The 19,521-nt window shown below is 39.6% G+C and overlaps 1 protein-coding gene across 1 annotated transcript in view; it reads left to right on the plus strand.

Annotated features, from left to right (window-relative positions):
* The window catches only part of stab1 (stabilin 1), a 132,499-nt gene that overhangs the window by 51,799 nt on the left and 61,179 nt on the right, over positions 1 to 19,521 (plus strand). Inside the window, exons 26-34 of the mRNA XM_061890936.1 lie at positions 5,732 to 5,827; positions 5,932 to 6,027; positions 9,170 to 9,217; positions 9,311 to 9,444; positions 9,511 to 9,622; positions 9,711 to 9,788; positions 15,684 to 15,785; positions 15,862 to 15,966; positions 19,268 to 19,402. Of these exons, the coding sequence (XP_061746920.1) occupies positions 5,732 to 5,827; positions 5,932 to 6,027; positions 9,170 to 9,217; positions 9,311 to 9,444; positions 9,511 to 9,622; positions 9,711 to 9,788; positions 15,684 to 15,785; positions 15,862 to 15,966; positions 19,268 to 19,402 (906 nt within the window). The remainder of the gene's footprint in view (positions 1 to 5,731; positions 5,828 to 5,931; positions 6,028 to 9,169; positions 9,218 to 9,310; positions 9,445 to 9,510; positions 9,623 to 9,710; positions 9,789 to 15,683; positions 15,786 to 15,861; positions 15,967 to 19,267; positions 19,403 to 19,521) is intronic.

The raw sequence follows: 19,521 nt of genomic DNA on the forward strand, positions 1-19,521 counted from the left end.
CTCACACTATTATGTTAGATCCACTATGGACTGGACTCTCACAATATTATGTTAGATCCACTATGGACTGGACTCTCACAATATTATGTTAGATTCACTATGGACTGGACTCTCACAGCATTATGCTAGATCCACTATGGACTGGACTCTCACACTATTATGTTAGATCCACTATGGACTGGACTCTCACAATATTATGTTAGATCCACTATGGACTGGACTCTCACAGCATTATGCTTGATCCACTTGACGTCCATTGCACCGGTTTCCCTGGAGGGGTGGGGTCCATACATCTACGGTCCTCTCAAGGGTTTCTCATTGTCGCATTGGGTTGAGTTTTTCCTTGCCCTGATGTAGGATCTGAACTGAGGATGTCGTTGTGGCTTGTGCAGCTCTTTGAGACACTTGTGATTTAGGGCTATATAAATAAACATTGATTGATTAAAGGCCTACTGAAAGCCACTACTAGCCACTGATAGTTTATATATCAGGGGGCGGGAACCTTTTTGGCTGAGAGAGCCATGAAAGCCAAATATTTCAAAATGTATTTCCGTGAGAGCCATATCATATTTTTTTAACACTGAATACAACTAAATGCGTGCATTTTTAAGTAACACCAACATTTTTAGTAGGGATGCACCGAAATGAAAATTTGTGGCCGAAGGCGAAGCCGAATAAAATTGAAACGTTTGGCCGAATACTGAATACCGAATAATGAATGCAGTTTTTCACAATTTTATTTTATATCGCATAAATAGCCTACAATACCTTTTTAGACATGTTTTTTTCCTGCGTGTAGTCTTTTACTTCTTTTCTTGCGCTCTAATTTTGGTGGCTTTTCTTCTATTTTTCATGTCTTCCTTTGAGCGATATTTCTCGCATCTGCTTTGTTTGAGCAATCAAGTATATATCAGTTGTTTTTATCCTTCTTTTCGGGGACATTGTTGATTATCATGTCATGTTCGGTTTGTGGACGCCGTCTTGGCTCCACAGTAAGTCTTTGCTGTCGTCCAGCATTCTGTTTCTGTTTACTTTGCAGCCGGTTCAGTTTTAGTTTCGACCTGCATAGCTTTCCCCAAGCTACAATGGTTTTATTTTTGGTTTAAGCATGAGACACATTTTTACCTGCACGCTGCCTCCTACAAAGCAATTAGCTACCTGCTGCCTCCTACTGATATGGAAGAGTATTACACGGCTACTCTGTCAAGCTCTAGACCAGGGGTCGGGAACCTTTTTGGCTGAGGGAGCCATGAAAGCCAAATATTTCAAAATATATTTCCGTGAGAGCCATATCATGTTTTTTTAACACTGAATACAACTAAATGCGTGCATTTTTAAGTAACACCAACATTTTTAGTAGGGATGCACCGAAATGAAAATTTGTGGCCGAAGCCGAAGCCGAATAAAATTTAAACGTTTGGCCGAATACTGAATACCGAATAATGAATGCAGTTTTTCACAATTTTATTTTATATTGCATAAATAGCCTACAATACCTTTTTAGACATGTTTTTTTCCTGCGTGTAGTCTTTTACTTATTTTCTTGCGCTCTAATTTTGGTGGCTTTTCTTCTATTTTTCATGTCTTCCTTTGAGCGATATTTCTCGCATCTGCTTTGTTTGAGCAATCAAGTATATATCAGTTGTTTTTATCCTTCTTTTTGGGGACATTGTTGATTGTCATGTCTTGTTCGGTTGTACTTTGTGGACGCCGTCTTTGCTCCACAGTAAGTCTTTGCTGTCGTCCAGCATTCTGTTTTTGTTTACTTTGCAGCCGGTTGAGTTTTAGTTTCGACCTGCATAGCTTTCCCCAAGCTTCAATGGTTCAATTTTTGGTTTAAGCATGAGACACACTTTTACCTGCACGCTGCCTCCTACAAAGCAATTAGCTACCTGCTGCCTCCTACTGATATGGAAGAGTATTACAGGGCTACTCTGTCAAGTTCTAGACCAGGGGTCGAAAACCTTTTTTGGCTGAGAGAGCCATGAAAGCCAAATATTTCAAAATATATTTCCGTGAGAGCCATATCATAACACTGAATACAACTAAATGTGTGCATTTTTAAGTAACACCAACATTTTTAGTAGGGATGTACCGAAATGAAAATTTGTGGCCGAAGCCGAATAAAATTTAAACGTTTGGCCAAAGGCCGAATACTGAATACCGAATAATGAACGCAGTTTTTCACAATTTTATCTTATATTGCATAAATAGCCTAGAATACATTTTTAGACATGTATTTTAAATAAAGTACAATTTTATTGAATATTGACATTTTTTTTAATATTCCAGTAGCCTTTGCTTTTCAAAAAAAGCACAAAGTTTTTCATTTATATTAGGCCTTAAAACAAAACATGCATTCCAAAAAAAAATTTAAGCTGCAAGCAGCGTTGGTCGGGTCCGCCTTTGGCTGCTGCCCCCAAGACCCACGGCCGGATAAGCGTTAGAAGACGCCTTGGAGCCACTATTTTGAGAATCTAATGCATTGTGAAAGTAATGCAGTTGTTGTATTGAAGTGAAAATATCAAACTTCCTGTTGATTTTTGCTAAAGTATGTCAATTATTAAAATGTAGGTCTAAGTGAGACCTACATAGTGTTTTTTGTTTCATGTCTCTCTGACATTCCTACCGGAAGTTACAAGCAGTTTTGTCTGTGTTTTCTTCCTAGGAGCAGTTTGTCCGTGTTGTATTCCTAAGGGGGCGGTAGAGCGCAATTCTGAGTTTTGAGGTTAGGTTTTTTCATCAGATCGCAATTTGTGCCAGACCTGATGTGTGTGTCAAGTTTGGTGAGTTTAGAAGCATTTTAAGGGGGTCAAATAACAGCTCAAAGAGGCAAAACTGACATTTTTTAGGAGACTTTGCACAGGGGTTCTTTGAAGGCGCGTAAAATCAAAACCTGAGAACTTATCAAAACTCTGTTCTAATCAGAAGGGTTCAATCTCTCTCCTGTGCGAGTTTGAAGCCAAAACAACAAACGCACTCAGAGGAGATAATGTTTGAAGAAAGATGACCGGTTTTTACAAAACTTTTGTTTTGAAGGGGGGATTGCAAACTTCCTGTTGATTTTTGTTGGGGGTTGTCAATCTATGAAATGTAGGTCTAAGCGAGACCTACATCGAAGTTTTTGTTTCATGTCTCTCCGACATTCTTACCGGAAGTTACAAGCAGTTTTGTTTGTGTTTTCTTCCTAGGAGCAGTTTTTTCAGTGTTTTATTCAAAAATAGCGCTAGAGCGCAATTTTGAGTTTTGGGGTTTGGGTTTTACATTAAATCAAAATATTCGCCAGTCCTTATGTGTGCGCCAAGTTTGGTGACTTTTGAAGCATTTTAAAGGGGTCAAATTACAGCGCAAAGAGGCAAAAATTACATTTTTTGTGAAAAATTTAATTTTGAAGGGGTTTTTGCCAACTTCCTGTAGATTTTTGCTGAAAGAAGTTAGTGTATGAAAATTGGGTCTAAGTCAGACCTACATAGGAGTTTTTGTTTCATGTCGCTATGACATTCCTAACAGAGGTTACAAGTAGTTTTGTCTGTAATTTTTTCCTAGGGGGCGTTAGAGCGCAATTTTCATTTTGGGGGATTGGTTGCTTAATATGTTGGGAAGGTTTGCTATACTGACGTGTGTGTCAAATTTGGTGAGTTTTGAAGCATGTTAAGGGGGTCAAATTACAGCGCGTAGATGCGGAATAATAATAAAACACAGCAGTTTCAATAGGGTCCTTGGCCCATGGCAAAGGACTCCACAGGAGTCCTTTGCCATGGGCCAAGGACCCTAATAAAGTGCATTAAAGTGGATAAACCCACAACAAATGAATTATTGTCCTTTTTGGCAAAAGTCTGCTTAGCCACAGTAGATATGCTAATAATGTAAACAGAAGACTCAAGTAAATCTCAATTAAGTGTGTGCTTGTAACCTCATACACTTATACAGGTAGCCTACACAACAGGCTAATAATGTAAACAGCACACACACAATGTAAAGAGCACACATCAGAGAAATACCGTCTGCTCGGTATCGTGTAACGGGGCTCAATGTGCTCCATGAGTCTCCGAAAGCCAATGTCCTCCACAACACTAAACGGTTGATCATCCAAAGCCATAAACTCCATTCCCTTCTTTGAAATTCCGTTTGCTTTGGCACTGTCAGTCGCAAACTTATTCGTCCTCTCAAAGACGTCGGCCACGAGGCACCTCCTCCAGACAGTTTGGCTGAACATTCGTCGCAAACTGCAATACTTTTGTCACTTTCCGACACTTAAAAATATCTCCACACTGCTGACATTTTTCCGAAAGCGCCTGGTTCCAACGTCACCGCGTCACTGCACGTTGGTTGATTGCGTCACCGCGTCAAAAAATTGCGTCACACGCCACTATTCGGCCTTGTTTTTAACTCATTCCACCGAAGACCGAATGTGGCTTTTTTTGCCATATTCGGCCGAATATATTCGGTTACCGATTAATCGGTGCATCCCTAATTTTTAATTTATAATAAGTCTCTTATTCTTTTTGATAACATTGTTATTCTGAAGCTAACCAATAATGTTGATCATGTTTTTGTTTGGCCATGTGCTGTTTGTCCTTTGGACTCTTTAAGTTCGTGTTTTTTTCCACTCCCTTGTCTGGTTTCTTTGGTTACTCATTTTGTCCACCTGTCTCTGGCAGCATTTAAGCTCATCTTTGCCAGTCAGTCGCCCTGTGCTGACTTGTTTCATGCCTTGCCATAGTTTCGTGCTTCATGCCATGCCAAGTAAGTTTTGTTTGGTTTATGTTCATAGTCTGTTTATGCGTTAGCTTTGTTCCTTAGCCCACGTTGTGCCTCAACTGTGAGCGATTTTTGTTTGTATCTTTTTTTTAGTTTAAATTAAATCATGTTTTTACCTAAATGCCATGTCCCGAGTAGTCCGTCTGCCTTCCTTTGGGGAACGACCCTGCAACAAGCTGTTGTGTAGGCTACCTGTATAAGTGTATGAGGTTACAAGCACACACTTAATTGAGATTTAGTGGGGCCTCTGTTTACATTATTAGCATATCTACTGTGGCTAAGCAGACTTTTACTAAAAGGACAATAATTCATTTGTTGTGGGTTTATCCACTTTAATGGACTTTATTTTTTTGTTGGAATGCATGTTTTGTTTGAAGGCCTAATATAAATTAAAAACCTTGTGCTTTTTTTGAAAAGCAAAGGCTACTGGAATATTAAAAAAATGTCAATATTCAATAAAAAAATGACTTTATTTGAAAAACATGTCTAAATATTTATTCTAGGCTATTTATGCAATATAAAAAAAATTGTGAAAAAATGCATTCATTATTCGGTATTCGGCCTCCGGCCAAGCATTTAAGTTTTATTCAGCTTCGGCTTCGGCCACAAATTTTCATTTCGGTGCATCCCTACTACGGATCGACATTAGCCGTTAGCTAGCTAGCCATGTCTTACAGCACCTCTTCCTGAGGGCGTTTCAGTGTTCTAACTTCACCTTTATTGTTAGTTTTTAGGTCAAAATGCGTCTGTTTTCCCTTTTCTGTCTACACGCCGTGTCTGCTTGTAAGTACTCGGTGTGCGTGCGCTGCCGAACATGCTCCTTTGTCCGTAAAAAACAGCAATGTCACGACGTGTAAAAAAAAAATACAGGAAACCGGTACTTTTTAAACAGTGATAGTACTGTTTTTGATTCATTAGTACCAAGATACTACCCTATTACGGGGCTGAGTGTGTGTTTGTGTGTCCGCAGAGCAACTGTGTGTGTAAATCGGGTTACATGGGCAACGGCGTGGTGTGTGACCTGGTCAACCCCTGCTACAAGAACAACGGGGGCTGCCACGACCTGGTGAAGACACACTCGCACACGGAGCTGCTGCTCCTCATCCAGTCTGCATTCTCAACATTGGAATTCCTCCTCTGCTGTTGCACGCTTTTCTGTGTGTGTGCCAGGCAAAGTGTGAGCAGAAGGAAGACGGCAACCACACGTGCACGTGCCCCGACGGCTACGCTGGAGACGGCGCCATCTGCTATGGAACATTATTGGAGGTGAAACCCCCCTCCCCCCGACTGATAGTACACGTATTATTAGGAACCCTATTGTATTTCTAAGGTTTTTATTATTATTATACCGCCGCTTCTTTGAGTGGTAATTTGACCCCCTTAACATGCTTCAAAACTCACCACATTTTACACACACATCAGGACTGGCGAAAATTGCCATCTAATAAAAAAAAAACAACCCCAAAACTCAAAATTGCGCTCTAGCACCCTTTAGGAAAAAACACAGACAAAACTGCTTGTAACTTCCGTTAGGAATGTCGTAGAGACATGAAACAAAAACCTCTATGTAGGTCTGACCTAGACCTAGATTTCATAAAATGACATCCTTCAGCAAAAATCAACAAGAGGTTGGCAAAAACCCCTTCAAAACAGAAGTTTCCTAAAAAATGTCATTTTTGCCTATTTGAGCTGTAATTTGACCCCCTTAAAATGCTTCAAAACTCACCTTATTTGACACACACATCAGGACTGGCAAAAATTGCCATCTAATAAAAAAAAAAAAAAAAAAACTCAAAATTGCGCTCTAGCGCCCCCTAGGAATAAAACACAGACAAAACTGCTTGTAACTTCCGTTAAGAATGTTGTAGAGACATGAAACAAAAACCTCTATGTAGGTCTCACTTAGACCTAGATTTCAAACACTTACAGCCTTCAGCAAAAATCAACAAGAAGTTGGCAAAAACCCCTTCAAAACAGAAGTTTCCTAAAAAATGTCATTTTTGCCTATTTGAGCTGTAATTTGACCCCCTTAAAATGCTTCAAAACTCACCAAATTTTACACACACATCAGGACTGGCGAAAATTGCCATCTAATAAAAAAAAAACAACCCCAAAACTCAAAATTGCGCTCTAGCACCCTTCAGGAAAAAACACAGACAAAACTGCTTGTAACTTCCGTTAGGAATGTCGTAGAGACATGAAACAAAAACCTCTATGTAGGTCTCACTTAGACCTAGATTTCAGACACTTACAGCCTTCAGCAAAAATCAACAAGAAGTTGGCAAAAACCCCTTCAAAACAAACGTTTCCCAAAAAATGTCATTTTTGCCTCTTTGAGCTGTAATTTGACCCCCTTAAAATGCTTCAAAACTCACCAAACTGGACACACACATCAGGACTGGTGAAAATTGCGATCTAATAAAAAAAAAAACAACAACCCAAAACTCAAAATTGCGCTCTAGCGCCCTTTAGGAATAAAACACTGACAAAACTGCTCTTTGGAAGAAAACAGACAAAACTGCTTGTAACTTCCGTTAGGAATGTCGTAGAGACATGAAACAAAAACCTCTGTGGGTCTCACTTAGACCTAGATTTCAGACACTTACAGCCTTCAGCAAAAATCAACAAGTTGGCAAAAACCCCTTCAAAACAAAAGTTTCCTAAAAAATGTCATTTTTGCCTCTTTGAGCTGTAATTTGACCCCCTTAAAATGCTTCAAAACTCACCAAATTTTACACACACATCAGGACTGGCGAAAATTGCGATCTAAATAAAAAAAAAAAAAAAAAAAAAAAAAAATTGCGCTCTAGCACCCCCTAGGAATAAAACACTGACAAAACTGCTCTTGGGAAGAAAACAGACAAAACTGCTTGTAACTTCTGTTAGGAATGTCGTAGAGACATGAAACAAAAACCTCTATGTAGGTCTGACTTGGACCTAGATTTCAGACACTTATATCCTTCAGCAAAAATCAACAAGAAGTTGGCAAAAACCCCTTCAAAACAAAAGTTTCCTAAAAAAATTTCATTTTTGCCTCTTTGAGCTGTAATTTGACCCCCTTAAAATGCTTCAAAACTCACCAAATTTTACACACACATCAGGACTGGCGAAAATTGCCATCTATTAAAAAAAAAAAAACAGCTTCTTTGAGCTGTAATTTGACCCCCTTAACATGCTTCAAAACTCACCAAACTGGAAACACACATCAGGACTGGCGAAAATTGCCATCTATTAAAAAAACCAACCCCAAAACTCAAAATTGAGCTCTAGCGCCTCTTAGGGAAAAATACAGACAAAACTGCATGTAACTTCCGGTAGGAATGTCGTAGAGACATGAAACAAAAACCTCTATGTAGGTCTCACTTAGACCTAGATTTCAGACACTTACAGCCTTCAGCAAAAATCAACAAGAAGTTGGCAAAAACCCCTTCAAAACAGAAGTTTCCTAAAAAATGTAATTTTTGCCCTTTTGAGCTGTAATTTGACCCCCTTAAAATGCTTCAAAACTCACCAAATTTTACACACACATCAGGACTGGCGAAAATTGCCATCTAATGAAAAAAACAAACCCCAAAACTCAAAATTGCGCTCTAGCGCCCTTTGGGGAAAAATACAGACAAAACTGCTTGTAACTTCCGTTAGGAATGTCGTAGAGACATGAAACAAAAACCTCTATGTAGGTCTGACTTAGACCTAGATTTCAGACACTTACAGCCTTCAGCAAAAATCAACAAGAAGTTGGCAAAAACCCCTTCAAAACAAAAGTTTCCTAAAAAATGTCATTTTTGCCTCTTTGAGCTGTAATTTGACCCCCTTAAAATGCTTCAAAACTCACCAAACTGGACACACACATCAGGACTGTCGAAAATTGCAATAGAATAAAAAATAAAAAACAACCCAAAACTCAAAATTGCGCTCTAGCGCCCCCTTGGAATAAAACACTGACAAAACTGCTCTTGGGAAGAAAACAGACAAAACTGCTTGTAACTTTCGGTAGGAATGTCGTAGAGACATGAAACTAAAATCTTTTTGTTGGTCTCACTTAAACCTACATTTCATTAATTGACATCCTTCTCAAAAATCAACAGAAAATTGGCAATTACCCCTTCAAAACAAAAGTTTTGTGAAAACCCGTCACCTTTTTTCAAACATTATCTCCTCTGAGCGCGTTTGTTGTATCGGCTTCAAACTCGCACAGGAAAGAGATTGAACCCTTCTGATTAAAAGTTGCGCAAAGAGATTTTCTAACTGCTCCGGTTTCGATTTTACGAGCCTTCAAAGAACTGCTGCGCTGCTGCCGTCTCAAGATGGCTGCTTAAAAGCAGGAAGCACCAGCGTGACCACACAATGCAGAGAAGGTAGGTAATGTGCAGGTAAAGAGATATGTTTCATCCCTGTGTTTGTTTAGGAGCTGGACATGAACCCGAAGCTCTCCAGCCTCTACTACATGATCCATGTGTGTAAGAAACACAACCGCACCTTTCATCCCGCCGACTCGTTGACGGCGTCGTAACTTTCTGACCGTGTGTCGGGACTCGTGTGCTTCCAGAAGTACAGTCACGCCTCCGAGGACCTGAGTGGCAACCTCACGGTGCTGGTTCCCACCCGGCAGGCCCGGATTAACATGAGCACCGGGGAGACTTTGTTCTGGACCGCCCGACACCGCATGCCCCACTTCCTGAGGTGGGTTGTCCGGCACGCTCACGGGCGCCCATTCTCTTCTCTGACCGCTTCACCTGCTGATTCCAGGGCTCACATCCTGCAAGGGATCTACTCAATAGAAGACCTGGGGACAATGGTGGGCCAGAAGCTTGCCTCCTTGAACACACCAACCCTGTGGGAGATCAGGAACAGCAGCAGAGTATTTATTAGCAGCGATGTTTATCTTCCTGGGCTAACTTGGTGAGGCGGTCGTGTTGGTAAGTGCACTAAGTGTGGTGTTGTCGCAGGGACTTCTGATCGGAGACGCCTCCATCGTGGAACGCAACCTGCCTGCGGTCAATGGCTACATCCACATCATCGACCGGGTAGGTCCGACCTGGACAAATTATATAATACTTATAGAATACTTTTACAGTCATTTTAATAGTAGGCTAATATGGAGACTTATATCATGTGTTGCCTTTATTATAACACTTATATAAGAATTTTAAAGTCATTTTGATTGTAGGATATAATAGCTAATATAGACACTTTCATCATGTGTTGCCTTTATTATAACACTTATATAAGAATTTAAAAGTCATTTTGATAGTAGGCTAATATAGCTAATATAGACACTTACATCATGTGTTGCCTTCATTATAACACTTATATAAGGCTTGTAAAGTAAATTTGATAGTAAACTTTTATAGACACTTACATCATGTGTTGTCTTCATAATAACACTTATATAAGAATTTTAAAGTCATTTTGATAGTAGGCTAATATAGCTAATATAGACACTTTCATCATGTGTTGCCTTCATTATAACACTTATATAAGGCTTGTAAAGTAAATTTGATAGTAAACTTTTATAGACACTTACATCATGTGTTGTCTTCATAATAACACTTATATAAGACTTTTAAAGTCATTTTGATAGAAGGCTAATATAGACACTTAAATCATGTGTTGTCTTCATTATAACACTTATATAAGACTTTTAAAGTCATTTTGATTGTAGGATAAAATAGCTAATATAGACACTTACATCATGTGTTGTCTTCATTATAACACTTATATAAGACTTTTAAAGTCATTTTGATAGTAGGCTGATATAGACACATCATGTGTTGTCTTCATTATAACACTTACATAAGACTTTTAAAGTCATTTTGATAGGCTGATATAGACACTTACATCATGTGTTGTCTTCATTATAACACTTATATAAGACTTGTAAAGTAAATTTGATAGTAAACTTTTATAGACACTTACATCATGTGTTTTCTTCTTTATAACACTTATATAAGAATTTTAAAGTCATTTTGATAGTAGGCTGATATAGACACACACATCATGTGTTGTCTTCATTATAACACTTATATAAGACTTTTAAAGTCATTTTGATTGTAGGATATAATAGCTAATATAGACACTTTCATCATGTGTTGCCTTCATTATAACACGTATATAAGGCTTGTAAAGTAAATTTGATAGTAAACTTTTATAGCCACTTACATCATGTGTTGTCTTCATTATAACACTTGTATAATAATTTTAAATTCATTTTGATAGTAGGCTAATATAGACACACACCTCATGTGTTGTCTTCATTATAACACTTATATAAGACTTTTAAAGTCATTTTGGTTGTAGGATATAATAGCTAATATAGACACTTACATCATGTGTTTTCATTATAACAATTATATAATAATTTTAAAGTCATTTTGATAGTAGGCTAATATAGACACTTACATCATGTGTTGTCTTCATTATAACACTTATATAAGACTTTTAAAGTCATTTTGATTGTAGGATATAATAGCTAATATAGACACTTACATCATGTGTTGCCTTCATTATAACACTTATATAAGACTTTTAAAGTCATTTTGATAGTAGCTGATATAGACACTTACATCATTTGTTGTCTTCATTATAACACTTATATAAGACTTTTAAAGTCATTTTGATTGTAGGATATAATAGCTAATATAGACACTTACATCATGTGTTGCCTTCATTATAACACTTATATAAGACTTTTAAAGTCATTTTGATAGAAGGCTAATATAACTAAAATGGACACTTTCATCATGTGTTGCCTTCATTATAACACGTATATAAGGCTTGTAAAGTAAATTTGATAGTAAACTTTTATAGACACTTACATCATGTATTGTCTTCATTATAACACTTATATAAGACTTTTAAAGTCATTTTGATAGTAGGCCTGTTGAGATTTTCAATCTGGCCCGCCGGACATTCCCATATTTTTTTTTTTTTTTTTTAGATCTTTAAGATGGAAAGTGTAGCTGCCATTATGATGTACAGTCATGTTTTCTAATGACCGTAAGTCTCCAACTATACAAAGTACAAACCCCGTTTCCATATGAGTTGGGAAATTGGGTTAAATATACAGTGGGGCAAAAAAGTATTTAGTCAGTCGCCGATTGTGCAAGTTCTCCCACTTAAAATGATGACAGAGGTCTGTAATTTTCATCATAGGTACACTTCAACTGTGAGAGACAGAATGTGAAAAGAAATTCCAGGAATTCACATTGTAGGAATTTTAAAGAATTTATTCGTAAAATATGGTGGAAAATAAGTATTTGGTCAACCATTCAAAGCTCTCACTGATGGAAGGAGGTTTTGGCTCCAAATCTCACGATACATGGCCCCATTCATTCTTTCCTTAACACGGATCAATCGTCCTGTCCCCTTAGCAGAAAAACAGCCCCAAAGCATGATGTTTCCACCCCCATGCTTCACAGTAGGTAGGTGTTCTTGGGATGCAACTCAGTATTCTTCTTCCTCCAAACAAGAAGAGTTGAGTTTATACCAAAATGGATACATGGATGATACAGCAGAGGATTGGGAGAATGTCATGTGGTCAGATGAAACCAAAATAGAACTTTTTGGTATAAACTTAACTCGCCGTGTTTGGAGGAAGAAGAATACTGAGTTGCATCCCAAGAACACCACACCTACTGTGAAGCATGGGGGTGGAAACATCATGTTTTGGGGCTGTTTTTCTGCTAAAGCAGGGGTCGGGAACCTTTTTGGCTGAGAGAGCCATGGAAGCCAAATATTTTAAAATGTATTCCCGTGAGAGACACATACTGTAATATTTTTTAACACTGAATACAACAAAAAGCCCGGAAAAGGGTGGAGTGCCATCTCCGGGTTGGGGACGAGACCCTGCCCCAAGTGGAGGAGTTCAAGTACCTAGGAGTCTTGTTCACGAGTGGGGGAAGAGTGGATCGTGAGATCGACAGGCGGATCGGTGCGGCGTCTTCAGTAATGCGAACGTTGTACCGATCCGTTGTGGTGAAGAAGGAGCTGAGCCGGAAGGCAAAGCTCTCAATTTACCGGTCGATCTACGTTCCCATCCTCACCTATGGTCATGAGCTTTGGGTCATGGCCGAAAGGATAAGATCACGGGTACAAGCGGCCCGAATGAGTTTGGGTCTCTCCCTTAGAGATAGGGTGAGAAGCTCTGCCATCCGGGAGGAACTCAAAGTAAAGCCGCTGCTCCTTCACATCGAGAGGAGCCAGATGAGGTGGTTCGGGCATCTGGTCAGGATGCCACCCGAACGCCTCCCTAGGGAGGTGTTTAGGGCACGTCCAACCGGTAGGAGGCCACGGGGAAGACCCAGGACACGTTGGGAAGACTATGTCTCCCGGCTGGCCTGGGAACGCCTCGGGATCCCCGGGAAGAGCTAGACGAAGTGGCTGGGGAGAGGGAAGTCTGGGCTTCCCTGCTTAGGCTGTTGCCCCCGCGACCCGACCTCGGATAAACGGAAGAAGATGGATGGATACAACAAAATGCATGCATTTTTAACTAAGACCACCATTTTTAGTGTATAATAAGTATATGATTCTTTTTAATAACATTGTAATTCTGAAGCTAACCAATAATAAATATAACACTTCTTACCATTAACGCGACTTCTTGAACAGGTGCAGTAGAAAACGGATGGATGGATTAAAATGCATGACAATATTTTATTATTTGAAAGTTATTTTTAACACTATGGCTACCAGCGGAATTATTCATTACTTATTGTGTTAAGCAATGTCAGCTAACATTTAACTAAGAGCCAAATGCAGTCATAAAAAGAGCCACATCTGGCTCGAGAGCCATAGGTTCCCTACCCCTGTTCTAAGGGGACAGGACGATTGATAATGTTCCCCTTTAAGGAAAGAATGAATGGGGCCATGTATCGTGAGATTTTGAGACAAAACCTCCTTCCATCAATGAGAGCTTTGAATGGTTGACCAAATACTTATTTTCCACCATAATTTACAAATAAATTCTTTAAAATTACTACAATGTGAATCCCTGGAATTTCTTTTCACATTCTGTCTCTCACAGTTGAAGTGTACCTATGATGAAAATTACAGACCTCTGTCATCATTTTAAGTGGGTGAACTTGCACAATAAGTGGCTGACTAAATACTTTTTTGCCCCACTGTAAATATAAACGGAATACAATGATTTGCAAATCCTTTTCAACCCATATTCATTTGAATATGCTACAATGTTCATTTATATAGCCCTAAATCACTAGTGTCTCAAAGGGCTGCACAAACCACAACACAAACCACTACCACATCCTCGGTAGGCCCACATAAGGACAAGGAAAACTCACACCCCCCTCTAGGGGACCGAAAGCAATGGATGTCGAGCGGGTCTAACATGATATTTGATGTTCAAACTGATAACAATTTTTTTTTCCGCAAATATACATTAACTTTAGAATTTGATGCCAGCAACACGTGACAAATAAGTTGGGAACGGTGTAACATAAATAAATATAAAGGAAAAACTAACAATTGAAATAAACAGACTACTATCCAATAAGAATAATAAGCAATCCTGTACAATATACAAAACACTATAGAAATACAAAATAATGTGTTCAGAGTCGAGATAATTGTGTCATAAGTTCATTACCGAGCACAATGTAATATTGTTTAGACATTGTGAATTATAGACTATATCAGGGGTGCCCATTACATCGATCGCGAGCTACCAGTCAACCGCGGGGAGTGTGTCAGTCGATCTCCAGCCAGGCTTTTAAAAAAAATAGACCTAAAAATTAGTGATCATCAATCTTCACCAAGACGTCACTTAAATGACATTCACGGTACCGGAGGGTCTTGTGAGATGACGCTGGCTGCTGCAAGATCATTATTATGAAAATTTGACCGAGAGGAAGGCGAGAAACACTTTTTATTTCAACAGACTCTCGCGCCGTCGCTTCCGTCAAAACTCTAAAGGCCGACTGCACATTTCCTATCTTCACAATAAAAGCCCTGCTTCATGCTGCCTGCGCTAACTAAATACAGAGTCTCGGAAAACTGGCGTGCACAAGCGATCCCTCAGAAAGCTGGCGTGCACATCACTTGTGCACGCCAGCTTTCCGAGACTCTTATTTTGTTAGCGCAGGCGGCATGAAGCAGGGCTTTTATTGTGAAGATAGGAAATGTGCAGTCGGCCTTTAGAGTTTTGACGTAAGGGACGGCGCGAGAGTCTGTTGAAATAAAAAGTGTTTCTCGCCTTCCTCTCTGTCTTTTTTTCATAATAATGAACTGGCAGCAGCCAGCGTCATCTCACAAGACCCTCGGGTGCCGTGAATGTCAATCAAGCAAGCTACGGAATTTGCCGCCAATGTTTTTCTTGTAAAGTGTATGGAAGCTGGATGAATTAGATGCCAAAAACCAACCACTTTCATGTGGTATTGTACAGAAAGGACAACTTTTTTTCTCCTCCATTTGAAAATGTGGGCGTTATCATCATTACTGTCTGATTCCAATCAATGCAAGTCATCAGAATCAGGTAATACACCAACTTATATTCTTGTCTTTGTGAAAGAAAGACATCTATATGTGTTACACATGCTTGTATTATCATTAAACACATTTAACTTGTTTACAAAAATGTTTCTTTCATAAATAAATAAATATAAATGATATATATAAATGAGGTAGATCCCCTCGAGTTGGTCAATTGAAAAGTAGCTCGCCTGCAGTAAAAGTGTGGGCACCCCTGGACTATATGATTTGTGACTCTTTTATTATGTAAAACGAAACAAACTCGCCATGAAATTAACAACAACAATATTGATTTTCATAAATTCATTTAAAGATTGAACGTTGCCATCAGTCCCACGTGGGTGCTCGGGCCCTATGGTTGTATCCATCGTTCTGTTTTGTGCGGTTAACACTGACTGATAACTGATCCAGTAGAGTTTTTTTTCCCTTTCCAGATTCTGCTGCCTTCGCTTTCGGACCTCCCACCCGAGCCTCCCAGTCTCATGGCCTTCCTGAACTCCTCCCCCGGCTTCAGTCTGTTCCGAGAGTACGCTCTTGTAAGAGAAGCCTCCCGATGCATGCCAGTCGCAGGGCGGCCATCTCCACTTTACTCAATGCCCACCTCGCTCACAGATGTACAACCTGTCCGAGGATGTCAACATGACGGACTTTACCCTGCTGCTGCCCACGGACGAGGCCATCCGCCAGCACCTGCGCGAGACTAACTCCACCCAACTGGTAGGTCTCTAACTACATCTTACCGTAGACCGGTGGTCAGCAACCTGCGGCTCGAGAGCCACATGCGGCTCTTTAACGGCGCCCTGGTGGCTCCATGGAGCTTTTAAAAAAAAAAAAACGGGGTGAAAAATATATTTTGTGTTGTACCAACGTAGTATTGGCTGCATTTCTGATAGGTGTATGTGTGCCATGTTGTTCCAGACCACAACAAACTTTACCCAGCTTGCAAAGATTGTAATAAATCCATTAGAAGATGTTTCCTTTAACTTGGACACACACATCTATACCTTTGGCCAATCTAGGACTGTCATTTCCAGGAGTTATCTCACCCTCTGAGAAGTTTTACTAATGTTCTCCAATGTTTTAAAAATGTGTAGAAAAAATATTACACTACAGCAATTCTGTCAACGAAGATTTGCGTCAGCCTGCGACACATAGTCATTTTGATATTAGGCTAATATAGCTAATATCAACACTCACGTCATGTGTTGAAAAACATAACTAATACATGAACATAACAATGAACAGAGTTGTACTTTTTAAATGTCAGGACCCTATGCAATACGTACACATATTCTTAATATAGTATACATTTTAACTGTCCTTTATTGGACTATGTTTGTCTTTTTGTAGGTGGCTAAAATACGCGGGGATCTTGACCGCCGTCTAACGTAATTACGTTAGTGTGTGTGATACATTGACTAACATAACATTATGTGTAGGTACCTCATGCAACCCTGCTTAAAAAAATCACTTAACAAAAAGTATGAATAAGGTAGCAAACTGCAGTGGTTGCAACAGATTGCCGTGTTTGCAGTGACGTTATAACCATAGACATCTTATAAGTAGACGCAGCATTGGCATTGGATGAATGCTGTGAGATGAAAACAACGTGGATCTAATTTGATTGGCTATTGTACTGAGAGCACACACGCTGACAAGACACACACGTACACAATGAAAGATACGGAGCGCTCCTAAATAACTTTTTATTCTTTGGGTTTAGGGGAAAGTAGCCAGTCTTGTCAAGTCAAAAGACTCATGTCCAAGTGAAGTCACAAGTCGAGTTGCAAGTCTCTTTACATTTTGTCAAGTCGAGTCTAAAGTCATCAAATTCATGACTCGAGTCCACACCTCTGCTAATATAGACACTTACATCATGTGTTGCCACCATTATAACACTTATATAAGACTTTTAAAGTCATTTTGATAGTAGGCTAATATAGCTATTTAGACACTTACATCATGTGTTGCCATCATTATAACACTTAAGTCTTTTTATTGTTTTTGCAGTTCCAGACCGATTACTTTTTTGTATTTGTGGTCCAATATGGCTATTTCAACATTTTGGGTTGCCGACCCCTGCCTTAGACCTCAGGGCAGGCCTGGGCAATTATTTTGACTCGGGGGCCAAATTTAGAGAGAAAAATAGTGTCTGGGGGCCGGTATATCTATTTTTAAGAACACTAATACAAAATCTTACAATAATGTCTAATTGAATGCTAAAAATGTTATGACAGAGCGCCTTAAAAAACGTAATGGAATTTTAGTCTTCTTTTTTACTGAATGAGACACTCAAAATGTACATGAAAATAAAGAATGTGGGATATACAATATCAACTATGAAAGATAAAACACTGAATATTGACAACACATGAACGTCACACACCCTCTTGGTCGACATGTTTTACTATCATGCGAAACAACAAAAATGCAACAAACAGCGAAATATGAACGCGAAGAGTACAAAAAAACCAAAAAACTAAAATCTGATGTATCACTAAGCTTTAAAACTTTTTTGTAAAAATCTCCTTCCGCGTCTATTCCCTGACACCCACATTTCAGATTGGCCGCTCTGGAAACGCTCCCCACCCACACTGCTCGGTGCCTCATCTGAGCTGCTGTGACTTAGATGACCATAGTTACTAATTAGATTAACGTAGTAACTAGTATAGCATGCAAAAGTGCAGATTCCAACCATTGAAATACTTTGTATAGTTCAAGAATTACGGTCATGTGAAAACATCGGCACCCTCATATCTGCTGACCTGTCCTGGACCCAAAATACAACTGCGGTCATCCGGAAGGCCCAGCAGAGACTCCATTTCCTGAGGGTGCCGAGGAAGAACAGACTGGAGAGGCAGCTGATGGTGACCTTCTATCGCTCGGCTGTCGAGAGCCTGCTGACGTACTGCATAACAGTGTGGTACGCCAGCTGCACTGAAGCAGGCAAACAGGCGATCCAGAGGGTCATAAAGTCGGCACAAAAAAATCATCGGCTGTCCCCTGCCCTCCCTGAAGGACTTACACAACTCCCGTTGCCTCAAGAAAGCAAAAAACATTACCAAGGACAGCACACACCCTGGCTCCCACCTGTTCGACTCGCTACCATCAGGCAGGCGCCACAGGTGCATCAGAGCCAGAACAAACAGGCTCAGAGACAGCTTCTTTCCCAGAGCTGTCACCATGTTGAACTCTAACTTATAATAATAATAATTCACTCCTATACAATATAATGCCCTAATACCCTACTGTGCAATACTACCCTTCCAGTGCAATACGTCCGTCACTGATTGTTAGATAGATTAGATTAGATTAGATTAGATAGTACTTTATTTATTCCGTCAGGAGAGTTCCTTCAGGAAAATTACAATTTTCAGCACAATCCCATTCAAGATCAGACAAATATATAATATATTGTACAGTATTTGTATTTTGTACTTCTATAGTGTTTGTATATTGTACAGAATTGCTTATTATTTTTATTGGATAGCAGTCTGTTTATTTCAATTGTTAGTTTTTCCTTTATTACCTCTTATGTCATTTATTTCACCCCATATTTGTTCCCACTACCGCACCTTAAGTTGGAGTCTTTAATCTCGTTATATGCAAATATAATGACAATAAAGTTCATTCTATTCTATTCTATTCTATCACTGCACAACATAATGGTGGCTACAGTTTCCATTTTTAAAGATCTAGGAAAATTATTTGGTAATGTCTGGCGGGCCAGATTGAAAAGCATAAAGGGCTTAATTTGCCCAGGTCTGCCTTAGGGCATCGTTCAGCTATGCCAGTCCCAAGCCCGGGACTCCTTCAAGGGAATGAGGAGGGTTGGTCACGGGGCTAGCGACACCCTCACGCTACAGAAATGCTATCTCCACACATACTGAACAGTTCTTCACCCACATTCTTTGGTTGCGTTTCTCAGTACGACTTGGCTCATTTAAAACCGGATTCTGACTTCAACTCAAAGTGGGCAAAAGAGACATAACAGGCTGATTGATCTGTGAATTTCCAGGACTCTGACGTGTTCAAATACCACCTGATTCTCAAAGAGCTGCTCTTCCCAGACCGACTGTTCAACGGCATACTAAAGAGCACTCTGCTGGGCAGTGACTACCAGGTCCAGTTCCACCTTGACAACAACAACCAGGTAACAGAAGCGCAATGTACCAACTTCCCCACGAAGTACAAAACGTTGTCTTTTTTTTCCAATTGAAGGGCTGTATAATATGAACTCTCGTGGACGTATTATTTCCTGATAACGATCGC

Source organism: Nerophis ophidion, linkage group LG02, assembly GCF_033978795.1.
Source record: "Nerophis ophidion isolate RoL-2023_Sa linkage group LG02, RoL_Noph_v1.0, whole genome shotgun sequence".
NCBI classification, from domain to species: Eukaryota; Metazoa; Chordata; class Actinopteri; order Syngnathiformes; family Syngnathidae; genus Nerophis; species Nerophis ophidion.